This window comes from Monodelphis domestica, chromosome 7 (genome assembly GCF_027887165.1).
Source record: "Monodelphis domestica isolate mMonDom1 chromosome 7, mMonDom1.pri, whole genome shotgun sequence".
NCBI classification, from domain to species: domain Eukaryota; kingdom Metazoa; phylum Chordata; class Mammalia; order Didelphimorphia; family Didelphidae; genus Monodelphis; species Monodelphis domestica.
In genome coordinates, this window is record NC_077233.1 from 56,682,557 (window position 1) to 56,703,441 (window position 20,885).

Consider the following 20,885-nt stretch of genomic DNA (forward strand, 5'->3'; position numbering starts at 1 on the left):
TCCAGCACTGTGTATTATTATTCCCAAATTTTTAATTTTTTAAAATTTGTCTGGTTTAAAAAAAAATAACAATTTGATGAGAAGGCAAGAAATACAATGAAAAATAGAGGTCAAGACCTGGTCATTAATAGAGGGGATTTAGTCCAAAAAATGAACAGTGTCAGTAACATATGTATATACACACACGTGCATGTATTCAATACATATGTGTACCTGAGCATATACATATGTATGCATATATTCACATGTGAAGATCAATAGATGGACAATGTCATCCAAGCAAAGGGGCAATGCCGGGAATGAGAGTTAGAACTTGGCAAAGGAATAATACCGAGGGCACTCAGAGAAACGGAATTAACTATCACATTTGTAAGAAGGAGTCAAGCTCTGCTGTTAGTTAGCAGGGGTCGCAGCAAGGCCTACTGTCCAGCTAAGGCTCTTTCATGTCAATATCCAAAGTAATCCTTGGAGGGGTTGAAAGCCACCCACAGAGGCACAGAGGAGCCATAGAGGAGCCCAGCTGTTTCTCTGGGGAATGATATTTCAACACATTGGCTCTTTTAGCTATTTTTTTCTTTTGATACTCATAGTACCTTAGGATATCTTCTTGTTTTAATGGTTACAAGTTCCTTGGAAGTCAGAACTTGTTCCGTGCCTTCTATAGCCCTGGCAGTTGTCTTATACATAGTGAGCACTCAATAAATATTTACTGATTTAATGTTGTAGTCTTAGACTGGCTGTAACTATTAGATAGATCCCAGAGCATTTTTCATTAAATAAACTGACTTTAAAAAGTTGAATGAACTTTTCTTAGTTTCCATAGATTAATATACTACAAGAGAGGTATAACTTCATGTGGGCTCACCAGAGTTATATGAATTTAGTACTCTGATATCACATTTTTTTATTTCCTTCACTTTTGTGTGCTAAAGAAAGAACAGGTGTTCATTTCTTTTTAGGGTGGAAAAACCAATATTAAAGACCTTATTAAGGTGCTGATTGCAAACCATTTGTACAATGAATTTAGATATTGCATCAAATTTGTGCCTACAGGAATCTGCCTAAAATAGAAAGACCAAATAAAAAGGCATTTCTTTTGTTACATTATAATAATTTTGAAGCATTTAGACTATCCAGAAACAATGTCATGCTATATGCCACATTAGATTTAAATATCAGGAAGAAACCATTACTAATATTTTTTAAATAATGGAAATGGTAAGACTTGAAAACCTTCAATATTAACATTTGCTTAACACCATATAATAGATAGTACTATTAAAATGCATGATTTTTTTTTTCAGAGAAGTTATTTTAAAAGATCCTGAAAATGGTAACATGACAAGACTTCTTGTTTCATGGAATCAGTGATACAAAAAGTCTATGCAAGACCTAGAATATTATCTAGATTACAATTCAGAGGAAGAGGGCTAAAATCACAGCTCTGTCACTTACTGTCAGGTTGAGCTTGGACAAATCACCAACTTCTTGGGCTTTAGCTTCATCGGAAAAATAAGGCAATTGGACTAAATGAGCTGTAGGGTCCCTTCTAGCTAACATTCTATGACCTCTTGAGATTTCATTCAGTTCTGAAATTGATGATTCTATGATTATTTTGTCTCTTCCAGCTCTAAATCTTGTACTGAGTTTCCAGCCAAAGAGATGATTTAGGAATAGTTCTTATTAGCATTCAATAAGGTCATTAAATGCAAGAGATTACTTAACACTGCCAATGCTAAAGTCCAAGTTTCTATGGCCCTGCTGGAATCCAGATAAAATATGAGATCACTGAAAGCAGTTATAGAATACTGGACAAGCCCACTTTCAATGTTAATAAAGAGAAAGGTGGGTAGTCAGGCAAGGAGGAGATGGAGATGATAATGATAAGAAAAACAAGGAGTGTTTTAATAGTGCTTTAAAGTTTGCAAACTACTTTACAAATATTATCTTATTTTATTCTCAAAACAACTCTTTGAGGAAAAGTGCTGTTATCCCTATTTTACAATGAAGAAATTGAGGTACATAGAGGTTAAGTAACTTATCCAAGATTATATAACCAGTAATATTTAAGGTCAAATTTAAACAGAGGTCTCCTTGATCTAGGTATAATGTTCTAAATACTGTGCCACAAAAGTCTAGCGATAGAAGGAATAAATAAATTATTCTATTATGGTAAAAACATACTTATGCATTCACTGGATTTATAGATGGATCAAATTATTTGCCATCTCTGGGAGGGAGGAGGGAAGGGAGGGAAGGGGGGAGACAATTTGGGTCTTATAATTTTGGAAAACATGTTGAAAATGTTTATTATATGTAACTGGGAAATATTTAAATTTTTAAAATGAAGTCATAGATCTAAGCTGAAAAAGACCTCATACCATTCAGTTCAACTGCTTCATTGTGTACATAAAGAAAAGGAGGCTCAGAGAAGACAGTCACAGAGTTAGTTAGTGGTAGAACCAACATCTGATTCTAATGCCAGTGTTCGTTCCCATATACCATGCAGCATTTGGTTCAACTCAATGAATTTGCTAGATTAATGAGTGAATCTTGACCTTTTGTTGATACAGTCAGGATGAATTAGCAATAAATAAAAAGAGAGCACTAAAGTACTGAGACTAAGGCTTTCAACATAACACTGAAGTTCTTTGTTATGGTAAAACTTATGCTACTTTAAAGATTAGATAATGTCATTAACATTAGCTAGAAACAATATTTAAGTATGTGTAATGTTAAATCTGAGAATAGAAAGACACTTGCAATATCATTACATAATTAATACATGCTTGGCATTGAGCAAATTAGATTTTGAAGAAGATAAAAGGTTTACATAAAAAAAAAAGAAAGAAAAAACCTAGAGGACTCTTTATAAATTCTATATAATTAGCATTTTTAAAAAAGTTAATAGGGAAGCTTTTCTGAGTCTTTTCTGACTTTTTTTCTGACACCTTTAGGTAATATTAGGAAAAATATTTCCCTCCCTTCATCCCCTTATTCTATAATAACAGCTTGAGAAAAATCACCTTTATGCTTATGATTAAAAAAATAAAAACATCACTCTATTAAAACATGCTCTGATCCCAAGAACAGTATTTCATTTGAAAAGCCTTTTGACAGAATCAAAACTTTGCACCCAGATAACAGCTTGATCTATATGATACTAAGATAGCTTTAGGCCATTTATCTTGGGAGTTGGAAATGGATAGTACTAATCAAAGTTCATTGAGATAGTACTTTTTTAAAAAGGAAAAATAAAAGTACAAAATCCTTAATGTTTAACCGTCCCAACAAACAGATTTTTCCAGCATCAACTGATAACATATCTTTTCAGGGTTCTTTTTGAGTGGGGGACAGAATTGAAAAGAAGTTATTATTAATCAAATTTATTTTTTTTAGCTATCAAGAATTCTGCTTCCTCTAAGGTCTTGCTCTAAGGGTAGTATGTGTGTGTGCACTTAAAAAAAATTCTAATGCAAAATAATAATCATAATGATCTTTGTAGCATTTTAAAAGAGTATCAATGTTCCTAAACATATGAGATTATCAACAACAACAAAAAATCACTTCTTGTTTAGTCAGTCTGATCAAGCTGGAGAAATCAGATTACCTGCTTTGATATAATAGCTAAAGACATTAGGAAACCTTTAGATAGATAATTTCTACCCAATTTTACACAAAACAATTAACTACTCAGTTTCTTTATGAAAATAGTTTTCGATTTCTATTCCAAGCCCCTTTCAAACTTCTGAGATAGGAATTGCAGAAAAGTGGGCTGCTCACCCCCAAATGACCTGTTACATTATATACAGGACCTCTGCAGCTATTTAGTCCACATAACACCCTGAATGAACCCCCATTATAACAGGCGGGTCTCCGGTCTCTGTCTACAGTCTATTAGGAAGCTGAAGCCATTATCTCTCCAGGGAGCCCTTTGCCTTTTTCAGATAGTTCTATTAGGAAGCTTTTCTTGACCTCGAGTCAAAATTTGCCTTCTTGTAACTTCTAACCATTTCTGTTGCTTCTGCCCCTTGGTCCAAAAAGAATAGATCAAACCCTTCTCCAATATGAGAAACTGAATCCAATGATCAGCCCTCTCCCACTCTCTGGTCTTCTCAAGGCTAAACACATCCAGTTCCTTCAAATTAGCCTTAGAAGATCATCTGATCCTCATGCCCTCTTCTGGACAGAAGGTCTGATGAGAGCAGAGGCAGTGGGACTAGCACTTCCCTAGTGCAGGATTCAATGTACTTCAGGTAATCCAAGGTCAAACTAATCTTTAAGGCTGCCACATCACACTGCTCATTTGAACTGAGCTTGCAGTCCACTTAAATACTCAGACCTCTTTCAGAACTATTTGTCCATATCTTTCCTATCTTATACTTATGAAGTTTATTTTTTAATATTCAAGTACAAGACTTTATATTTATCCCCAATGAATTTTATCCTATTCAATTCAGCTCTTGACTTACTATAACTTGACGAGATCTTTTTAGATCTTGACTCTCTCATCTATTATCTCTCTTAACTTTGTGTTATCTGTAGGGGTGTGTTGGTAAATGTTTAACAACCACAAGCAGAGGATAAACTGTGGGAGTAAAAACACCAATGAAAAGCAACTGCTTGACTACAGGGTTGGAGGGGATACGACTGAGGAGAGACTCTAAATGAACACTATAATGCAAATTCCAACAACAGGGAAATGGGTTCGAGTCAAGAACACATGTGATAACCAGTGGAATCGTGCATCGGCTATGGGAGAGGGAAAGGTGGTGGTGGGGGGAGGGGAGGAAAAGAAAATGATCTTTGTTTCCAGTGAATAAGGTATGCAAATGACCAAATAAAATAATGTTTAAAATTAAAAAAAATGTTTAACAAAAGGTTTTCTGAAGAAAAACATACTTTATGCATTTTAAAGTTTGATCTGTGTCAATATTTTATCCATCTGATTCTGAATACCTCTACTTTTCCACCTTTTTCTATGTAGTCCCAAGTCTAGATCTTACCTTTAGCTTCAAAGACTAGGTCTTATGCTACCTCTTCTAAGAAGCCTCCCCTCATAAGTCATAAGTACTTCCTCCCCTGAGATCCCTCAGCATTTTTTTAGGCCCTTACACAAAAAATACACTTACTTTAGTCTAATTTTTATTAAAGATACTTCTCTTTATATATCTCTCCAAGAGGTCTAAGTTCTCCAAAGGCAGGGGTCACATTTGGGTATCTCTTACAGACCTAAACAAAATGTCGTATATAGGTAGCAAGCACTCAATGGACAACAACAACAAAAAAAAAGAATAAAGAAGCTAGCTTTAAAGGAGGAAAGCTATATGATGAGTTTATTAACAAATGTTTGTTGGCTTAACAACTAACAGATTACAGAGAAATTTTAACTACTTTACTAGCCCAGGCCAGGACCTTAGTCCTGCCAGAGAAAGACAGAAAATTTAAAAATATTTTTAGAAAGTTTACAGACTCAGTTAATAATCTATGACTTACTTAAAATCTCATCAATTTTTATTTCACTGAAACAGAATGTAGGAAACTTGGACTACTACTGTTTATCAAACCATTCTTTAGAGATGATGAAAGCTAACAGTACAAACAAGATTATAGGAGAAATATTTTAAAACTTGAGAAACTCTTTTCAAATTCCTACTACTCGTGTCTATTTATATACAATTCTATTCTTGAGAATATTCTGGCACACAGACTTTTGATTATAATGCAAGCTGACTTTATGAGCCATTAACCAAAATCATGGATATTTTCCTCTTTTTTACACTATGAATGCACTCTTCTTTAGAATCAATTAGTTTAGGGAGCCTTACAAAACACATTTTAAGATAGATTCTGGACTCAAGTCAGTGGATCCTTTGGATCTATATTAATGTCTCCTTATCAACTGAAATGATTCTACACAAAAATCTTAACATTCAGTTTTTCCTCATTCTGTCTACTTAAACTCTAATCTGATTAGATCTTCCTCGGCTTCTGGATTCTTTACCAACTTTCCTGGCTGTAAATAACAAAATACAGCAAAAGGTGGCAGTTGCAAAGAAGCTCATTTAGGTTTGGTGACAGCAAATATTTTCTTATAGAGCTATCAAAAAGTACAACAGACTATTTTAATAGGTGGTGAGTTTCCTGTCACTGGAGGGCTTCAAGTGGAAGCTAGAAAACCATTTGGCAGGCATGTTGTAGTAGTAAAGGACTGCATATCCTTTCATGCATGGGTTGGATTAAACAGCCACTGATATTCCTTCCAACTCTCAAATTCTATGAATCTTAACAAATGCATATGATTGGTCACAGTTAGGATCAGATTAGAAAATGAATTATCAGCACAAATCCAAGGACATTACTAAAAAAAAATCCAAATTGTTTATTTGTCTAATGGGGTCATTGTATTATCTCTGTACACGAAAAACTACATACAACTCTCAGTTACTGTTCATTTAGCTTTCTAAAGAATAAATCCTCCAACAACCAGTAGTGTGTTTAGTGTCTGTGTGTGAAAGAGACATCTAAGAAGTAGGTCTTTCTTGATTTTTACAACCAAGGTAGGTAATCCTTTCTTTTCCTTTTATTTTCCACCTAGATGTGTGTATGCTCGTGTGTGCACACGTGTGACAGAGATACAGAGAGGAACTCCTTATATCAATATAGATCTACAAACCTTCCATAACTGAATATTGTTGTCTAGGGCAGGGGTGTCATATGTGAGGCCTATAGGCCACATGTGGCTCACAATAATCCAGTGTTGCTAGATTAAAATGTAACCAAGAAACATTAAGAGTAAATAATAAATATATATATATAACATATATATAAATATAAATAAAAAATAATAAAATATAGATATGCTAGTAAATGATCGTGTTGAACATGCAACCTTTAGGGACACATTCTACTTTAGTTTGATACCCCTGACCTAAATCACTGAAAGGTTCATTGACCTGCCCAGAGACATTCTGATATCATGTGTCAGATTTTTCCCCTTCCTAACTATAAGGCAACACTATTTCAGAAGAGAAGTTATGCAGGTTAAATTCCATTACAAAACAGTTAAAAGAAAAAAAAATCCAAAACATATCTGGAGAGCAAATATCTTCAATTAATGGAAGACATTTTTTATTAAGCAATATTTAATATAACAAAATTCCATTCCAGAAAATTCCATTGCCAGAAGAATCTGGGCAGTGCTTATGAGGACTGGATTCCCCAACAGAGGCCTTGAACTGTGGCTTGATCCAAAGGGATGAGCTTGGGAATTTTCTCCAACAGACTGGAGAAGAGAGAGCCTCAAAGCAAGGATATAACTGTAATAGTAATAAAAAAAGGGTGATATGAACCTGAATTAGGGTATTATCTATGTAAATTGAAAGAATCAGAGAGGAGGATGTTGTAGAGATAAAATCAATAAAACCTGACAACTGATCATATCTAAGGGGTGAGGAAAATGAAGAATTTAAGGGATGTGATCTCACTAAAAAAAGTATTCCTGATCAAATGAGGTAATGGAGGCAGAGCAGTTTGCAAACCCCAAAGTACTCTATCAGTATTAGCTATTATTAATAATAGTTCAGAGAGCAACTTATCCATGTTTTGGCAACCTATGCAACTATTATCCATATTCTCCCACACATTTTTCATCATACTCTAGGTCTCAACATTGTATGCATAATAATGCATCCCATGGGCCATTCATGTTCTCCCACCTACTTATAAATCATTCTTCTCTTCAACTACGCCTTTAACACTGTTCCTTATGTATGTCATTGTTGGCAAAATGCTGCAGTTTACTTAGATTACTAAATGTTTTTCCGCCACTCTTTGAATGGTCAACAATTTTATTCTTTGGATGTTATGATATTTCATGATTTGTTCTTATAAAGCATTTCTGGGGAAATGATGATGTTAAAAAAAGATTTTTTTTATATTTAAGTGAGAAACTTAAAAGTTGCTGAAAACACAACATGACCCTAAATACAATCCAGCCTACTCTGTTCTGCCTATTCAATTATAGCAGGGATTCTTAGCATTGCTGTCTGCCTACCACAAGGGATCCTTGATTATATTGCAGAGGGTCTATGACAGTGATGGTGAACCTTTTAAGAGATTGAGCACCCAAACTGCAACCCTCCTGCGCATATGAGCCCCGCCCACCCCCTTGCCCTAGACAAGGAGGAAGGATGTATTCCCATTGGGCTGCTGGACAGAGGGGCGGGAGATGAGAGAAATGTCCTCAGGTGCATGGGGGAGGGGGGGGAGTAGGAGCAGTTCACCAACACTTGGATGAGTGTTGGATGAGATAATCTTGGATGAGAAAAAAAATCACAGCTTTCTTTCAACCTAATTGTTTTCCTTTGTAATCCTTCATATTTTATTTTTATGTTCCTAAAAACATTATTCTGCGAAGAGAAATAGGTTTTATTAGACTATGACAAAAATGTTAAGATCCTTTGATTTACAGATCTACACCAAATATATATTACATGCAACAGGCTACTTAGCCAATTATCAATGATAGCCTGAACAGTTAAAATTCCTAATCTACCTGTTTTCCTTGGTAGACTGTTGAGCTTTAAAGCTTTAAACTCACTCACTCTCTCACTCTCTCTCTCTCTCTCTCTCTCTCTCTCTCTCTCTCTCTCTCTCTCTCTCTCTCTCTCTCAATGATTGGGGTTAAGTGACTTGCCCAGCCAGGGTCACATAGCTACGAGTGTCTGAGGCCAAATTTGAACACAGGACCTCTGGGTCTCCAGTCTTAGCTCTGTCCACCAAGCTACCTAGCTGTCCTAGGGTTTAAAATTTTGAATAACTGTAAATCTTTTTTGGAGAAAAGATTACTATATTCTGCGGGTTTATGCAATCTGCATAAATGTTATTCATAAAGAGAAGTATCTGGAGGGGATCCTTCTGCTATTTAGATTCTATACTGGCTAACTTTTAACCATGATTCTATTGGTATTTTAAAAATTGAAATTACATTTAGAGTCCACAAAAAGTGTGAATAAGCAAAGTAACATTGATGATAACAATAATTATATTTTTTAGCAAGTCTCACACTATTAACTATTTTTATGAGTAGCCACAGCAAAACTAAAAGAAAAGTAACCTAGGTAAAACATATTTAACCATCTTTTGTGCCTTTTCCCTTTTTCTCTTGGGCTAATGAAGAAGGAACAGAAACTAAAGTTAAGGTTTAAAAACATTTGTTTTTACAGTTACTTTTCCCCCAAGGGATTTTCTATGAAACATGCCTAGCTGTGGTGCCCAAAAACATGCAGTCCCAGTAGACTGACCTTTTATAACCTCAGAGCAAACAAAGATGTGCAGAATATAAGAACAAATACAAAGTAAGGGAGGACGCACTGAAAAAAAGCTCAGAGGCATGGGAAGGGAAGTGGGAAATTGCCAACGGGATGACATTTAAAAAAAAAATTACATTAAATGTTGTGGGAAAAGATCCATATGACAATCCCAAATCAAATTGTTTGTTAACAGTAATATTTTCACCACTAGAAACTGGGAGTAAGCAAAAGTTGTTTGGTCTCCACTATGATTTAGGTCAATTAGCACTTGCCATCTAGAAAAATACACTTTAGTTATTCCAGAAATTAATTTTTAAAGACGATGTTAAAATTAAAACATTGGTTAGTTTCTATATCAGAAAAAAATCAGTGATAATGTGAGACTGTATCTGATGGGTTGTTATAGACAGGGCTGGACTTATACCAACTTAACTATGGAGATGGACTCCTTTCCTGTTTGATGAACTAATGTATATATCAGCCAGCTGTATTTCAGGTGCCTGTTAAGTTGATATCTAATATCAAGCTCAGCACTGCTACTATGTGCATATTCTACTTTAGAAATCAGCCTGTCCCTCAGTCCTTGTAAAAATACATTTCTTTAAATGTCCCCAAGGAAAACCATTAATGAGGAACTAAGAAACAAGGAATTTTAAAAAATATTAGAACGATTTCTTTCCAATGATTCCAAATAGCTACTTGTTATGACTCTCTGATAGCTTTAAAATAAACCAAAGTACTTCTCAAACAGTCAAAGGCAAACTTTTTCAGCAGTTATTGAAGTGAGCAGCCCTATTCTCTATGATTTTTTCAGCAACTATGTACCCAACAGCTGAATATTTATCTTGCATCTAAACAGCTCATCATCAGAGAGAGTTGAAAACATCAGGGTGGGGTGGGGGCTAATATGACAATGATCATGCACTCTTCAGAAAATAAATTATGGAGAAAACTGTCAACCAAGAGTATAAAACAATATTTCTTGATTTCATGGTCACCAAAGAAAAAACAAAACAAAAAAGAAAAAAATTCAAAATAGCAAATGTCAGTGCTCAGAACTGCTTGCTGAAAACAAACAAAAAAACCACTGAGTTTCAGCTTCTCGGTTCATTTCACATGTCTAGTAAGCCAGCCCCCACTCGAAACCGCAGAACTATAGGATCGAAGAAGAGATCAAAGGAGACAGATACACACACATACACAACATACGGTTTCCGAGGAGAGCGACGGTTCCATACTTGAGAGAGGAAATAAGAGGAGGAATGTGACGAATAACCTTCTGGCTTCTCTGGGATTTGAACATGCTGTACTATGATGGCAGGTCAGCAGAGACTGACTCCAACCCTGTGAGGCTGAATTCTACCCTGACAAAGCAGTATCAATGTAATATGAAGCAAGGGAACCCAGGGCACATTGGCAGGAGCACAGGGTAGCTGTTCTAGAAAGTAATGGCAATTCCAAAACAAGGGACCTGTGTTGTCACATGCAACAATCTTAAACCCAGTTAAGCAAGATCACCAAAATTATTTTAAACTACAACAGCTAAGTGAAGGAGATTCAAGGAAAGTAGATGGTTTAAAGACTTTCTCCTCTCTTGTTTGGAGTAACCAATAAAACAAAGAATTAATGCAGAGTGTCCAGACTAAGAACCAACTATCTAAACTATTTTATATAAATTAAATAGGATCCTGATCAGTATTTGAGATTAAGAACTTCATTCTTCCTACTTATATGGAAAAATTTTTAAAAAGAAAAACATTTCTTTGGCTTTTTGGTTTCTTTGATGTTATGTGATTTCTAATTTTGGGCTAGAAATCAGCTGATATGAACAAATTTAATTTAAGCAGTAAACAGCACTAGAAGAATGTTTCAAAGGGACAGAGTTCAAAAGTTACCACTATGCCAAATAAGGCAACATAATCAATAAGAAGTCAGTAAAAAGTTCTTATTTTAAAAAATAGACATTAAAATGGAAGATTGAGCTCCTAGAAAGTAGGGACTGTCTTTTGTCTCTTTTTGTATTCTCACAATTAGTACAGTGCCTAGTGCATAGTAGGTGCTTTATAAATGTTTACTTAATTCATACTGAATATGGACATATGATTTTATAATAAAAATAACTAGCATTAGTCTGTCAAATGTTTGACAAACTTTGGCTCATTTGATCTCTACAACATCCTTAAAAGATAGGTGCCATTATTACCCCCATTTTACAGATGAGGAACCTGAGACTGAAAGCACTTGAATGACTTTCCCAGGGTCACACAGCTATTAAGTGACCAAGGAAGGATTTGAATTCTTATCTTTGTGCTTTACCTACAGGATTCTATTCACTAGCCACCTGGCTTCTCACATCTGAACATGTGGGCAATAATAAACAAAATGAAAGATAACAGCAAACTCCAAAGGACAGTGACTATAGAAACTTGGGTTAAAACAGACTAAAAATTTTTTTTTAAACTAGGCCTTCACATTTTACTCAGTCTGGAAGTACAGAGACTATGCACAGGACTGATTCCACTACTGTTTAGCCTGGGAGTTTTTTTTTTAAACCCTTATCTTCTGTCTTGGGAATCAATACTATATATTGGTTCCAAGGCAGAAGAGTGGTAAGGGCTAAGCAATGAGGATTAAGTGACTTGTCCAGGGTCACACAGCAGGGAAGTGTCTAAGGTCATTGTCATATTAGGACCTCCCGTCTCTAGGCTGGCTCTCAATCCACTGAGCTACCTAGTTGCCCCCTAGCCCTGGAGTTTTGAATGGTTCCATTTCTAATCTGGGCTGGCTCACCCCATCCTGGGAATCCAATGGAGTTCCATTCCTGAGAGCTCACTATACTGATGCCAAACTGGTACAAACACCTTATCACTGCAACTCTGAACTCCCAAGTTCAAGAAATCCATTTGCCTCAGTCCTGCTGGTTTCTGGGATATCCATATACCACCATACTCACTGAGAGCACATCTAATAGAACATATAGGAAATAAGAGTTACTACTCTACAGGTTAAAAAAAAAAGCATAACATTAGATGGAATAAATGGGACATCTGTTATTGCCTCCAATGCCTTGTTCTTTCCATAACTCACATCAGCAAGTAAGACAACAAGGAAAAAGTGGGTTAATCCTCAGAACAGTCTCCAAAAGACCCTAAACTTGACTTATAGGAAGAACAGACTATGATTATTTCTGAGTAAGAGTGAATAACTACTAGCTCTTTGTCAGGTTTTTACGGAAGCATAAAAAATTGGAAAGGAACTTGGGCCAGCAGGACTACCTACCCTCCTTTTTTATTTATGAACTTTAAAATTTCATTTATTTATTTGTTTGTTTATTAATTTTGGGATTAGTTTTTAGAATATTTCCCCATGTTTACATGATTCATTTTCTTTCCCTCCCCCTCCCAAAACCGACAAGCAATTCCGCTGGGTTGTACAAATGTTGTTACTTGATACATATTTCCATATTATTAATTTTTGCTATAAAGTGACTTTTTAAAAGCCTAAACCCAAAATCACATATCCAAATATACAAGTGATAAGTGATATCATATGTTTTGCTTTTGCATTTCTACTCCCATAGTTCTTTTTCTCAATGTGGATAGCATTCTTTCACATAAGTCCTTCAGGAGTCCTGGCTCATTGCATTGCTACTCATAACAAGGTCTATTACATTGCTACCTACCCTCTTACTTGCCAAATTAGGTAACTAGAGGCTAGAGGGATTAAGGATTTGTCCCAGGTCATCTAGTTAGTGGTACATTCAAATGAGAACCCAAATCTCATAAATTCCAATTCATTGTCCTTTAGCTCTCTTAAAGTGGCTCCCATAGGGCATAATTTTCCAGAGAGCAATGAATTCATAAAGGATCTAGATTAAAATTCTACTTTCTTTTTCTAATTCTGTTCTCTGTTACTTTCTGGCCCAGGTGATATTGAGCAAGTTACTGAACCACTTTGATTACAGGGTCCACCTCTGTAAAATGGAAGGGTCAGTCTATATCATCTTCATGGATTCTACAAATTTTGAAGACTATCTTCAAGTTTAGATCTCAATCCATGAAAGATCAGAGAACTAAGCATACAAAGGGGATATCCACTGAAGCAGCTTAAAAGATCTTGGATCTCGACCGATTTCCGGTCAAGATGGCGGCTTAGAGAAAGCTAAAGTTCAGATCTCCGGAAACCCTTCCCTACCGAACTCAAACTATATGCTCCTAGGGCACCGAAATTCAAATTGAACAACAGCATAGACCCTGGGAATCCTCCTCCTGGACCTGGATCAAAAGGTATGCCCCCCCCCAAAAGCCAGAACCTGAGATCACCTGGACCTAAGGGGTAGGCAGAAGGAAGGTCCCAGGACCCATCCCCCCCAACCCAGACCGCCGAGTCCAAGGCAGCAGAGGGAACCTCAGAGCCTCAGGGCTGGCTATTCTGAAGACCTCCTTCCTGAAAACAACCTGACTCAGATGAGGGGGCACCCAACACAGAAGGCAGGGAAACAGAGAGAGGGGGGGGAGCTTGTAACATCCTGGCTGGATCCTTTCATCTGAGTCTCATGGAAGGTCCCTGCCTCAGGGCATACTCAGTTCAACCCAGGGAAAGCTAATCCTATCAGGAGCCCTTGGAGCTCCTGGAAGTTGCGGCCCCTCCCCCCCTCAGAGTGCTGGCTCTTCTGGCTGGCCAAGGCACAGAAACAAACATCACACAGAAAGGGCCAAGCCAGGCTCAGAGAGTGGAAGTAAGGCAACGGAGAAGCATCGGGAGGGAACTGACAAGGGCAATAACATGGAAACACCAGCAATTCTTGGCTTCCCCAGGAAGACAGAACAACAACTGCACAGAATGGACAATCTGCCTGGGGCTAAAACCTCTGAACACCAGACAGAGATAAGAAAAGCTAGTCCTCCCCACTCAGATAGAGATGGCAAACTCCACAGAAGCACAAAAGCCCCCAAATTCCAAGAAAAACAAGAAGAAGGGGGTGACGTTGGACACATTTTATGGAGCAAAAATACAAAATACAGAGGAGATAAAAGAGGAAACACAAGCAAATGCTCCAAAACCTTCCAAAGGAAACAGAAACTCTCCACAAACCCATGAAGAATTTGATTTGGAAAGGATCAAAAAGATGGAAGCCTTCTGGGAGGAAAAGTGGGAAATAATGCAAAAGAAATTCACGCATCTACAAAACCAGTTTGACCAAAGTGAAAAGGAAAACCAGGCTTTAAAGGTCAGAATCAGGCAACTCGAAGACAATGAGCAAGAACTAATAAAGCAAAGCCAAAAGACCAAGAAATTAGAAGAGAACATAAACTATCTCACTGACAAGGTGACAGACTTGGAAAATAGAGGGAGAAGAGACAATTTAAGAATAATTGGACTACCAGAAAAGCCAGAAATAAACAGCAAACTCGACATCGTAATACAAGATATAATCAAAGAAAATTGCCCAGAGATCCTAGAACAAGAGGGAAATACAGGCATTGAAAGAGTTCACAGAACACCCTCTACACTAAATCCCCAAAAGACAACTCCCAGGAATGTAATTGCCAAATTCCAAAGCTTTCAAGCAAAAGAAAAAATCTTACAAGAAGGCAGAAAAAGACAATTTAGATATAAAGGAATGCCAATCAGGGTCACACAAGACCTTGCAAGTTCCACTCTGAATGATCGTAAGGCATGGAACATGATTTTCAGAAAGGCAAGAGAGCTGGGCCTTCAACCAAGAATCAGCTATCCATCAAAATTGACTATATAGTTCCAAGGGAAAGTATGGGCATTCAACAAAATAGAAGATTTCCAAGTTTTTGTAAAGAAAAGACCAGAGCTCTGTGAAAGTTCGATATTGAAAAACAAAGAGCATTGGAATACCTTAAAAGGTAAATATGAAGTAAAGGGAAAAGGAGAAAAATGTTATCTTTTCCTTTTACTCAAACTCTCTTCTATAAGGACTACATTTATATATATGTATACTAACATGTGGGGAAAATGTAATGTGTAAATATGGGGAAAAGAAAGATCAAATAGAATAATCTTTCTCACGCAAAGATTCACACGGGAAGGGGAGGGGAAGAAAACTTCTATAAGAAGGAGAGGAAGAGAGTTTTTACTTAAACCTTACTCTCAGGGAAATCAACTCTGAGAGGGAAGAGCATCCAGATCCATTGGGATCTTGAATTCTATATTACCCAACAAGGGAAGGGAGAAGGGAAAACCAAGGGGGTTAGGGGGGAGGGAACACAAAAAAGGGAGGGAAGAAGAGGGGGGAGGGGGAGGGAACAAAAAGGGAGGAACTAGAAAGGGAAACATATCAAGGGAGGGGACAAGAGGGACTGATTTAAAGTAAATCACTGGACTAAAAGGTAGAACTGAAGAAGAAAGGTTAGAATTAGGGAAGGATATCAAAATGCCAGGGAGTCCACAAGTGACAGTCATGAACGTGAATGGGATGAACTCACCTATAAAACGTAGACGAATATCAGAATGGATTAGAATCCAAAACCCTACCATATGTTGTCTTCAAGAAACACATATGAGGCGGGTTGACACCCACAAGGTCAGAATTAAAGGATGGAGTAAGACCTTCTGGGCCTCAACTGACAGAAAGAAGGCAGGAGTGGCAATCATGATATCTGATAAAGCCAAAGCAAAAATAGACCTGATCAAAAGGGATAGGGAAGGTAATTATATTTTGTTAAAAGGGACTTTAGATAATGAGGAAATATCACTAATCAACATGCATGCACCAAATAATATAGCACCCAAATTTCTAATGGAGAAACTAGAGAACTGAAGGAAGAAAAAGACAGTAAAACCATATTAGTGGGAGACTTAAACCAACCATTATCAAATTTAGATAAATCAAATCAAAAAATAAATAAGAAAGAGGTAAAAGAAGTGAATGAAATCTTAGAAAAATTAGAATTAATAGACATATGGAGAAAAATAAATAGGGATAAAAAGGTATACACCTTCTTCTCAGCACCACATGGCACATTCACAAAGATAGACCATACATTAGGTCACAGAAACATGGCACACAAATGCAGAAAAGCAGAAATAATCCCCAGGGCCTGATGGATTCACCAGTGAATTCTATCAAACATTCAGAGAACAGTTAATCCCAATACTATACAAACTATTTGACATAATAAGCAAAGAGGGAGTTCTACCAAACTCCTTTTATGACACAAACATGGTACTGATTCCACAACCAGGCAGGTCAAAAACAGAGAAAGAAAACTATAGACCAATCTCCCTAATGAATATAGATGCAAAAATCTTAAGTAGGATACTAGCAAAAAGACTCCAGCAAGTGATCAGAAGGATCATTCACCACGATCAAGTAGGATTTACACCAGGGATGCAGGGCTGGTTCAATATTAGGAAAACCATCCACATAATTGACCACATCAACAAGCAAACCAACAAGAACCACATGATTATCTCAATAGACGCAGAAAAAGCCTTTGATAAAATACAACACCCATTCCTATTAAAAACACTAGAAAGCATAGGAACAGAAGGGTCGTTCCTAAAAATAATAAACAGTATATATCTAAAACCATCAGCTAATATCATCTGCAATGGGGATAAACTAGATGCATTCCCAATAAGATCAGGAGTGAAACAAGGATGCCCATTATCACCTCTACTATTTGACATTGTATTAGAAACACTAGCAGTAGCAATTAGAGAAGAAAAAGAAATTGAAGGCATCAAAATAGGCAAGGAGGAGACCAAGTTATCACTCTTTGCGGATGACATGATGGTCTACTTAAAGAATCCTAGAGATTCAACCAAAAAGCTAATTGAAATAATCAACAACTTTAGCAAAGTTGCAGGATACAAAATAAACAAAATAAACCCACATAAGTCATCAGCATTTCTATATATCTCCAACACAGCTCAGCAGCAAAAACTTGAAAGAGAAATCCCATTCAAAATCACCTTAGACAAAATAAAATACCTAGGAATCTATCTCACGAGACAAACCCAGGAACTATATGAACACAACTACAAAACACTCTCCACACAACTAAAACTAGACTTGAGCAATTGGAAAAACATTAACTGCTTATGGATAGGACAAGCCAATATAATAAAAATGACCATCCTACCCAAACTTATTTATCTATTTAGTGCCATACCCATTGAACTCCCAAAAAACTTCTTTACGGAATTAGAAAGAACCATAACAAAGTTCATTTGGAAGAACAAAAGATCAAAGATATCCAGGGAAATCATGAAAAAAATGCAAAGGAAGGAGGCCTTGCAGTCCCAGATCTCAAACTCTATTATAAAGCAGTGGTTATCAAAACAATTTGGTACTGGTTAAGAAACAGACAGGAGGATCAGTGGAATAGACTTGGAGTAAGTGATCCCAGTAAGACAGTATACGATAAACCCAAAGATCCCAGCTTTTGGGACAAAAATCCACTATTTGATAAAAACTGCTGGGAAAATTGGAAGACAGTGTGAGAGAGATTAGGAATTGATCAACACCTCACACCCTACACCAAGATAAATTCAAAATGGGTGAATGACTTAAACATAAAGAAGGAAACCATAAGTAAATTGGGTAAGCACAGAATAGTATATATGTCAGATCTTTGGAAGGGGAAAGACTTTAAAACCAAGCAAGACATAGAAAGAATCACAAAATGTAAAATAAATAATTTTGACTACATCAAATTAAAAAGCTTTTGTACAAACAAAACCAATATAACTAAAATCAGAAGGGAAACAACAAATTGGGAAAAAATCTTCATAGAAACCTCTGACAAAGGTTTAATTACTCAAATTTATAAAGAGCTAAATCAATTGTACAAAAAACCAAGCCATTCTCCAATTGATAAATGGCCAAGGGACATGGATAGGCAGTTCTCAGATAAAGAAATCAAAACTATCAATAAACACATGAAGAAGTGTTCTAAATCTCTTATAATCAGAGAGATGCAAATCAAAACAACTCTGAGGTATCACCTCACACCTAGCAGATTGGCTAACATGATAGCAAAGGAAAGTAATGAATGCTGGAGGGGATGTGGCAAAGTAGGGACACTAATTCATTGCTGGTGGAGTTGTGAACTGATCCAACCATTCTGGAGGGCAATTTGGAACTATGCCCAAAGGGTGATAAAAGGCTGTCTGCCCTTTGATCCAGCTATAGCACTGCTGGGTCTGTACCCCAAAGAGATAATGGAGAAAAAGACTTGTACAAGAATATTCATAGCTGCGCTCTTTGTGGTGGCCAAAAATTGGAAAACGAGGGGATGCCCATCAATTGGGGAATGGCTGAAGAAATTGTGGTATATATTGGTGATGGAATACCATTGTGCAAAAAGGAATAATAAAGTGGAGGAATTCCATGGAGACTGGAACGACCTCCAGGAAGTGATGCAGAGAGAGAGGAGCGGAACCAGGAAAACATTGTACACAGAGACAAACACACTGTGGTATAATCGAACGCAATGGACGTCTCCATTAATGGCAGTGTAATGTCCCTGAACAATCTGCAGGGATCTAGGAGAAAAAACCCTATTCATAAGCAGAGGACAAACTGTGGGAGTAGAAACACCGAGGAAAAGCAACTGCCTGACTACAGCGGTTGAGGGGACATGACAGAGAAGAGACTCTAAATGAACACTCTAATGCAAATATTAACAACATGGCAATGGGTTCGAATCAAGAACACATGTGATACCCAGTGGAATCATGTGTCGACTATGGGGATGGGGGGGGGAGGAAAAGAAAATGATCTTTGTCTTTAATGAATAATGCTTGGAAATGATCAAATAAAATATTATAAAATTAAAAAAAAAAAGATCTTGGATCTCGACCTAAAACAGACAAAAGTATGATAAATATAGAGCTGGAAGGGACCTCAGAAGTCCAACTCTCTCATTTTACAGATAAATAAAATGAGGCCCAGCAATGTTAAGTAAACAAGAATAGCCCAAGTTCAAAACAAAATCAAGCTAGGATTCACACCCAGGTCCTCTGACTCCAAGGTAGCTAGGTGGCACAATGAATAGAGTGCTAGGCTTGGAGTCAGGAAGATCTGAGTTCAAATCTGATCTCAGACACTAGCTGCACGATCCTGGGCAAGTCACATAATCTCTGTTTGCTTTAATCTGCTGGAGAAGGAAATAGCAAATCACTCCAGTATCACTGCCAAGAAAACTCCATGGACAAATGGAAGGGAAGTCAGCACTGAATAAATCATTTGCTAGGGGTTGTGAATACAAGGGGAAATTTGATATAGGTTCTGCTAATGGCCTATATGGTAATGAAATTTATGGGTAACACAAATTAGAAAGAGAGATAAAACAGTAGATGATCTGGAGGTTATCAAAATCACAACAAATCTGGTAAGATGAGTTGACTCTAATAAGATGATGTTTAATAAGGATTGCACAATCCTATGCTAGGCTTGAAAATCATCTCCACATGTACTGGGCAGGGAGTATTTGGCTAGATAGTTATTTATGCTTGGGAGGTTTAGGAAATCAACAATTCACTATGAGTCAATACTGAAGCCTGGGAACTGGAAAAACCAGTACTTTCTAAGACATTAGTAAAGGTTGAACCACCTAGTTGGAGGGTGACTAAGATGGTGGAAGTACTAAAAACCTACAATGGAAGGGCTGGTTCAGAAGTTTTTAGTCCAGAGAGAAGAATTAGGAGGAACGCAAAAACTCACTTGTAGTATTTAAAAGACATAAAGAAGAAGGACCAGATCTATAGAGGCAGATACTAGCTTAATGTAAGGAAAAGTTACCATATAATCTGAGTTATCCTAAAATGGACTACTTCATGGGGTTGCCCTTCTGCAACTCTGAAAGTCACTATGTTTAGCTTAGATCAGTATTCCTCAAACTTTTTTAGACTATTTTATGCTCTTAAAAATTACTAAGTTCTCCAACTAGCTTTTGTTTATGTGAGTTATAGCTACTGATATATTTATCACATTAGAAATGGAAATATCTTTGTGTTATTGTGACAATAGTTTTGAGCTCAAAGACCCCTTGAAAAGATCTTGGGACACCCCAGAACTGTATGTACTATATAACTACTTGGGGATGTTGAAGAAGAGGTGCCTATTTAAGGATGTGTTGGAGGAGATGACCTCTGAGTTTCTTTCCTACTTGGAGATTCTATGAGTCCCTGAATTCATTTCATAATTTCTATTGCTATTTAGAACCATGCATAATAGAAACAATGCAAATGGTCATGTTAACACTGATGCCATTACTTACAGAAGTCAGTCTTGGAAGATATGGCCATGAATCACAGATTTACAGCTGGAAGTATCTTTGAAAATACTTTTTCATTTTATAGAAGAGAATTTTGAGGGTGAGAGATGCTAAGGAACTTACCCAGGGTCATCCAGAGAGCTAGTAAGTGTCTAAAATAGTATTTGAATCAGAGTCGTCCCAACTTCAAAGCTTAGTGCTTTCTTTGCTGCGCTACTTAGCTCTCAATAACAGAAGACCCAGCTTTTGGGACAAGAACTCACTATCTGACAAAAACTGCTGGGAAAATTGGAAAACAATATGAGAAAAATCA

General features: G+C 36.8%; 1 protein-coding gene across 6 annotated transcripts in view; it reads right to left on the minus strand.

The window, feature by feature from the left end:
* Nucleotides 1–20,885, minus strand: part of TMCC1 (transmembrane and coiled-coil domain family 1) — a 307,939-nt gene that overhangs the window by 50,269 nt on the left and 236,785 nt on the right. The window contains exon 1 of one of the 6 annotated variants that reach the window (XM_016424505.2): nt 10,515–10,952. The exons of 3 other annotated variants lie outside the window; for them this stretch is intronic. In XM_016424505.2, the coding sequence (XP_016279991.1) occupies nt 10,515–10,550 (36 nt within the window). In that variant the 5' untranslated portion in view covers nt 10,551–10,952. Of the gene's footprint in view, nt 1–1,455; nt 2,748–10,514; nt 10,953–20,885 lie in introns of those variants that run through there. 2 more of the 6 variants (XM_016424506.2, XM_016424501.2) reach the window with 2 other exon arrangements.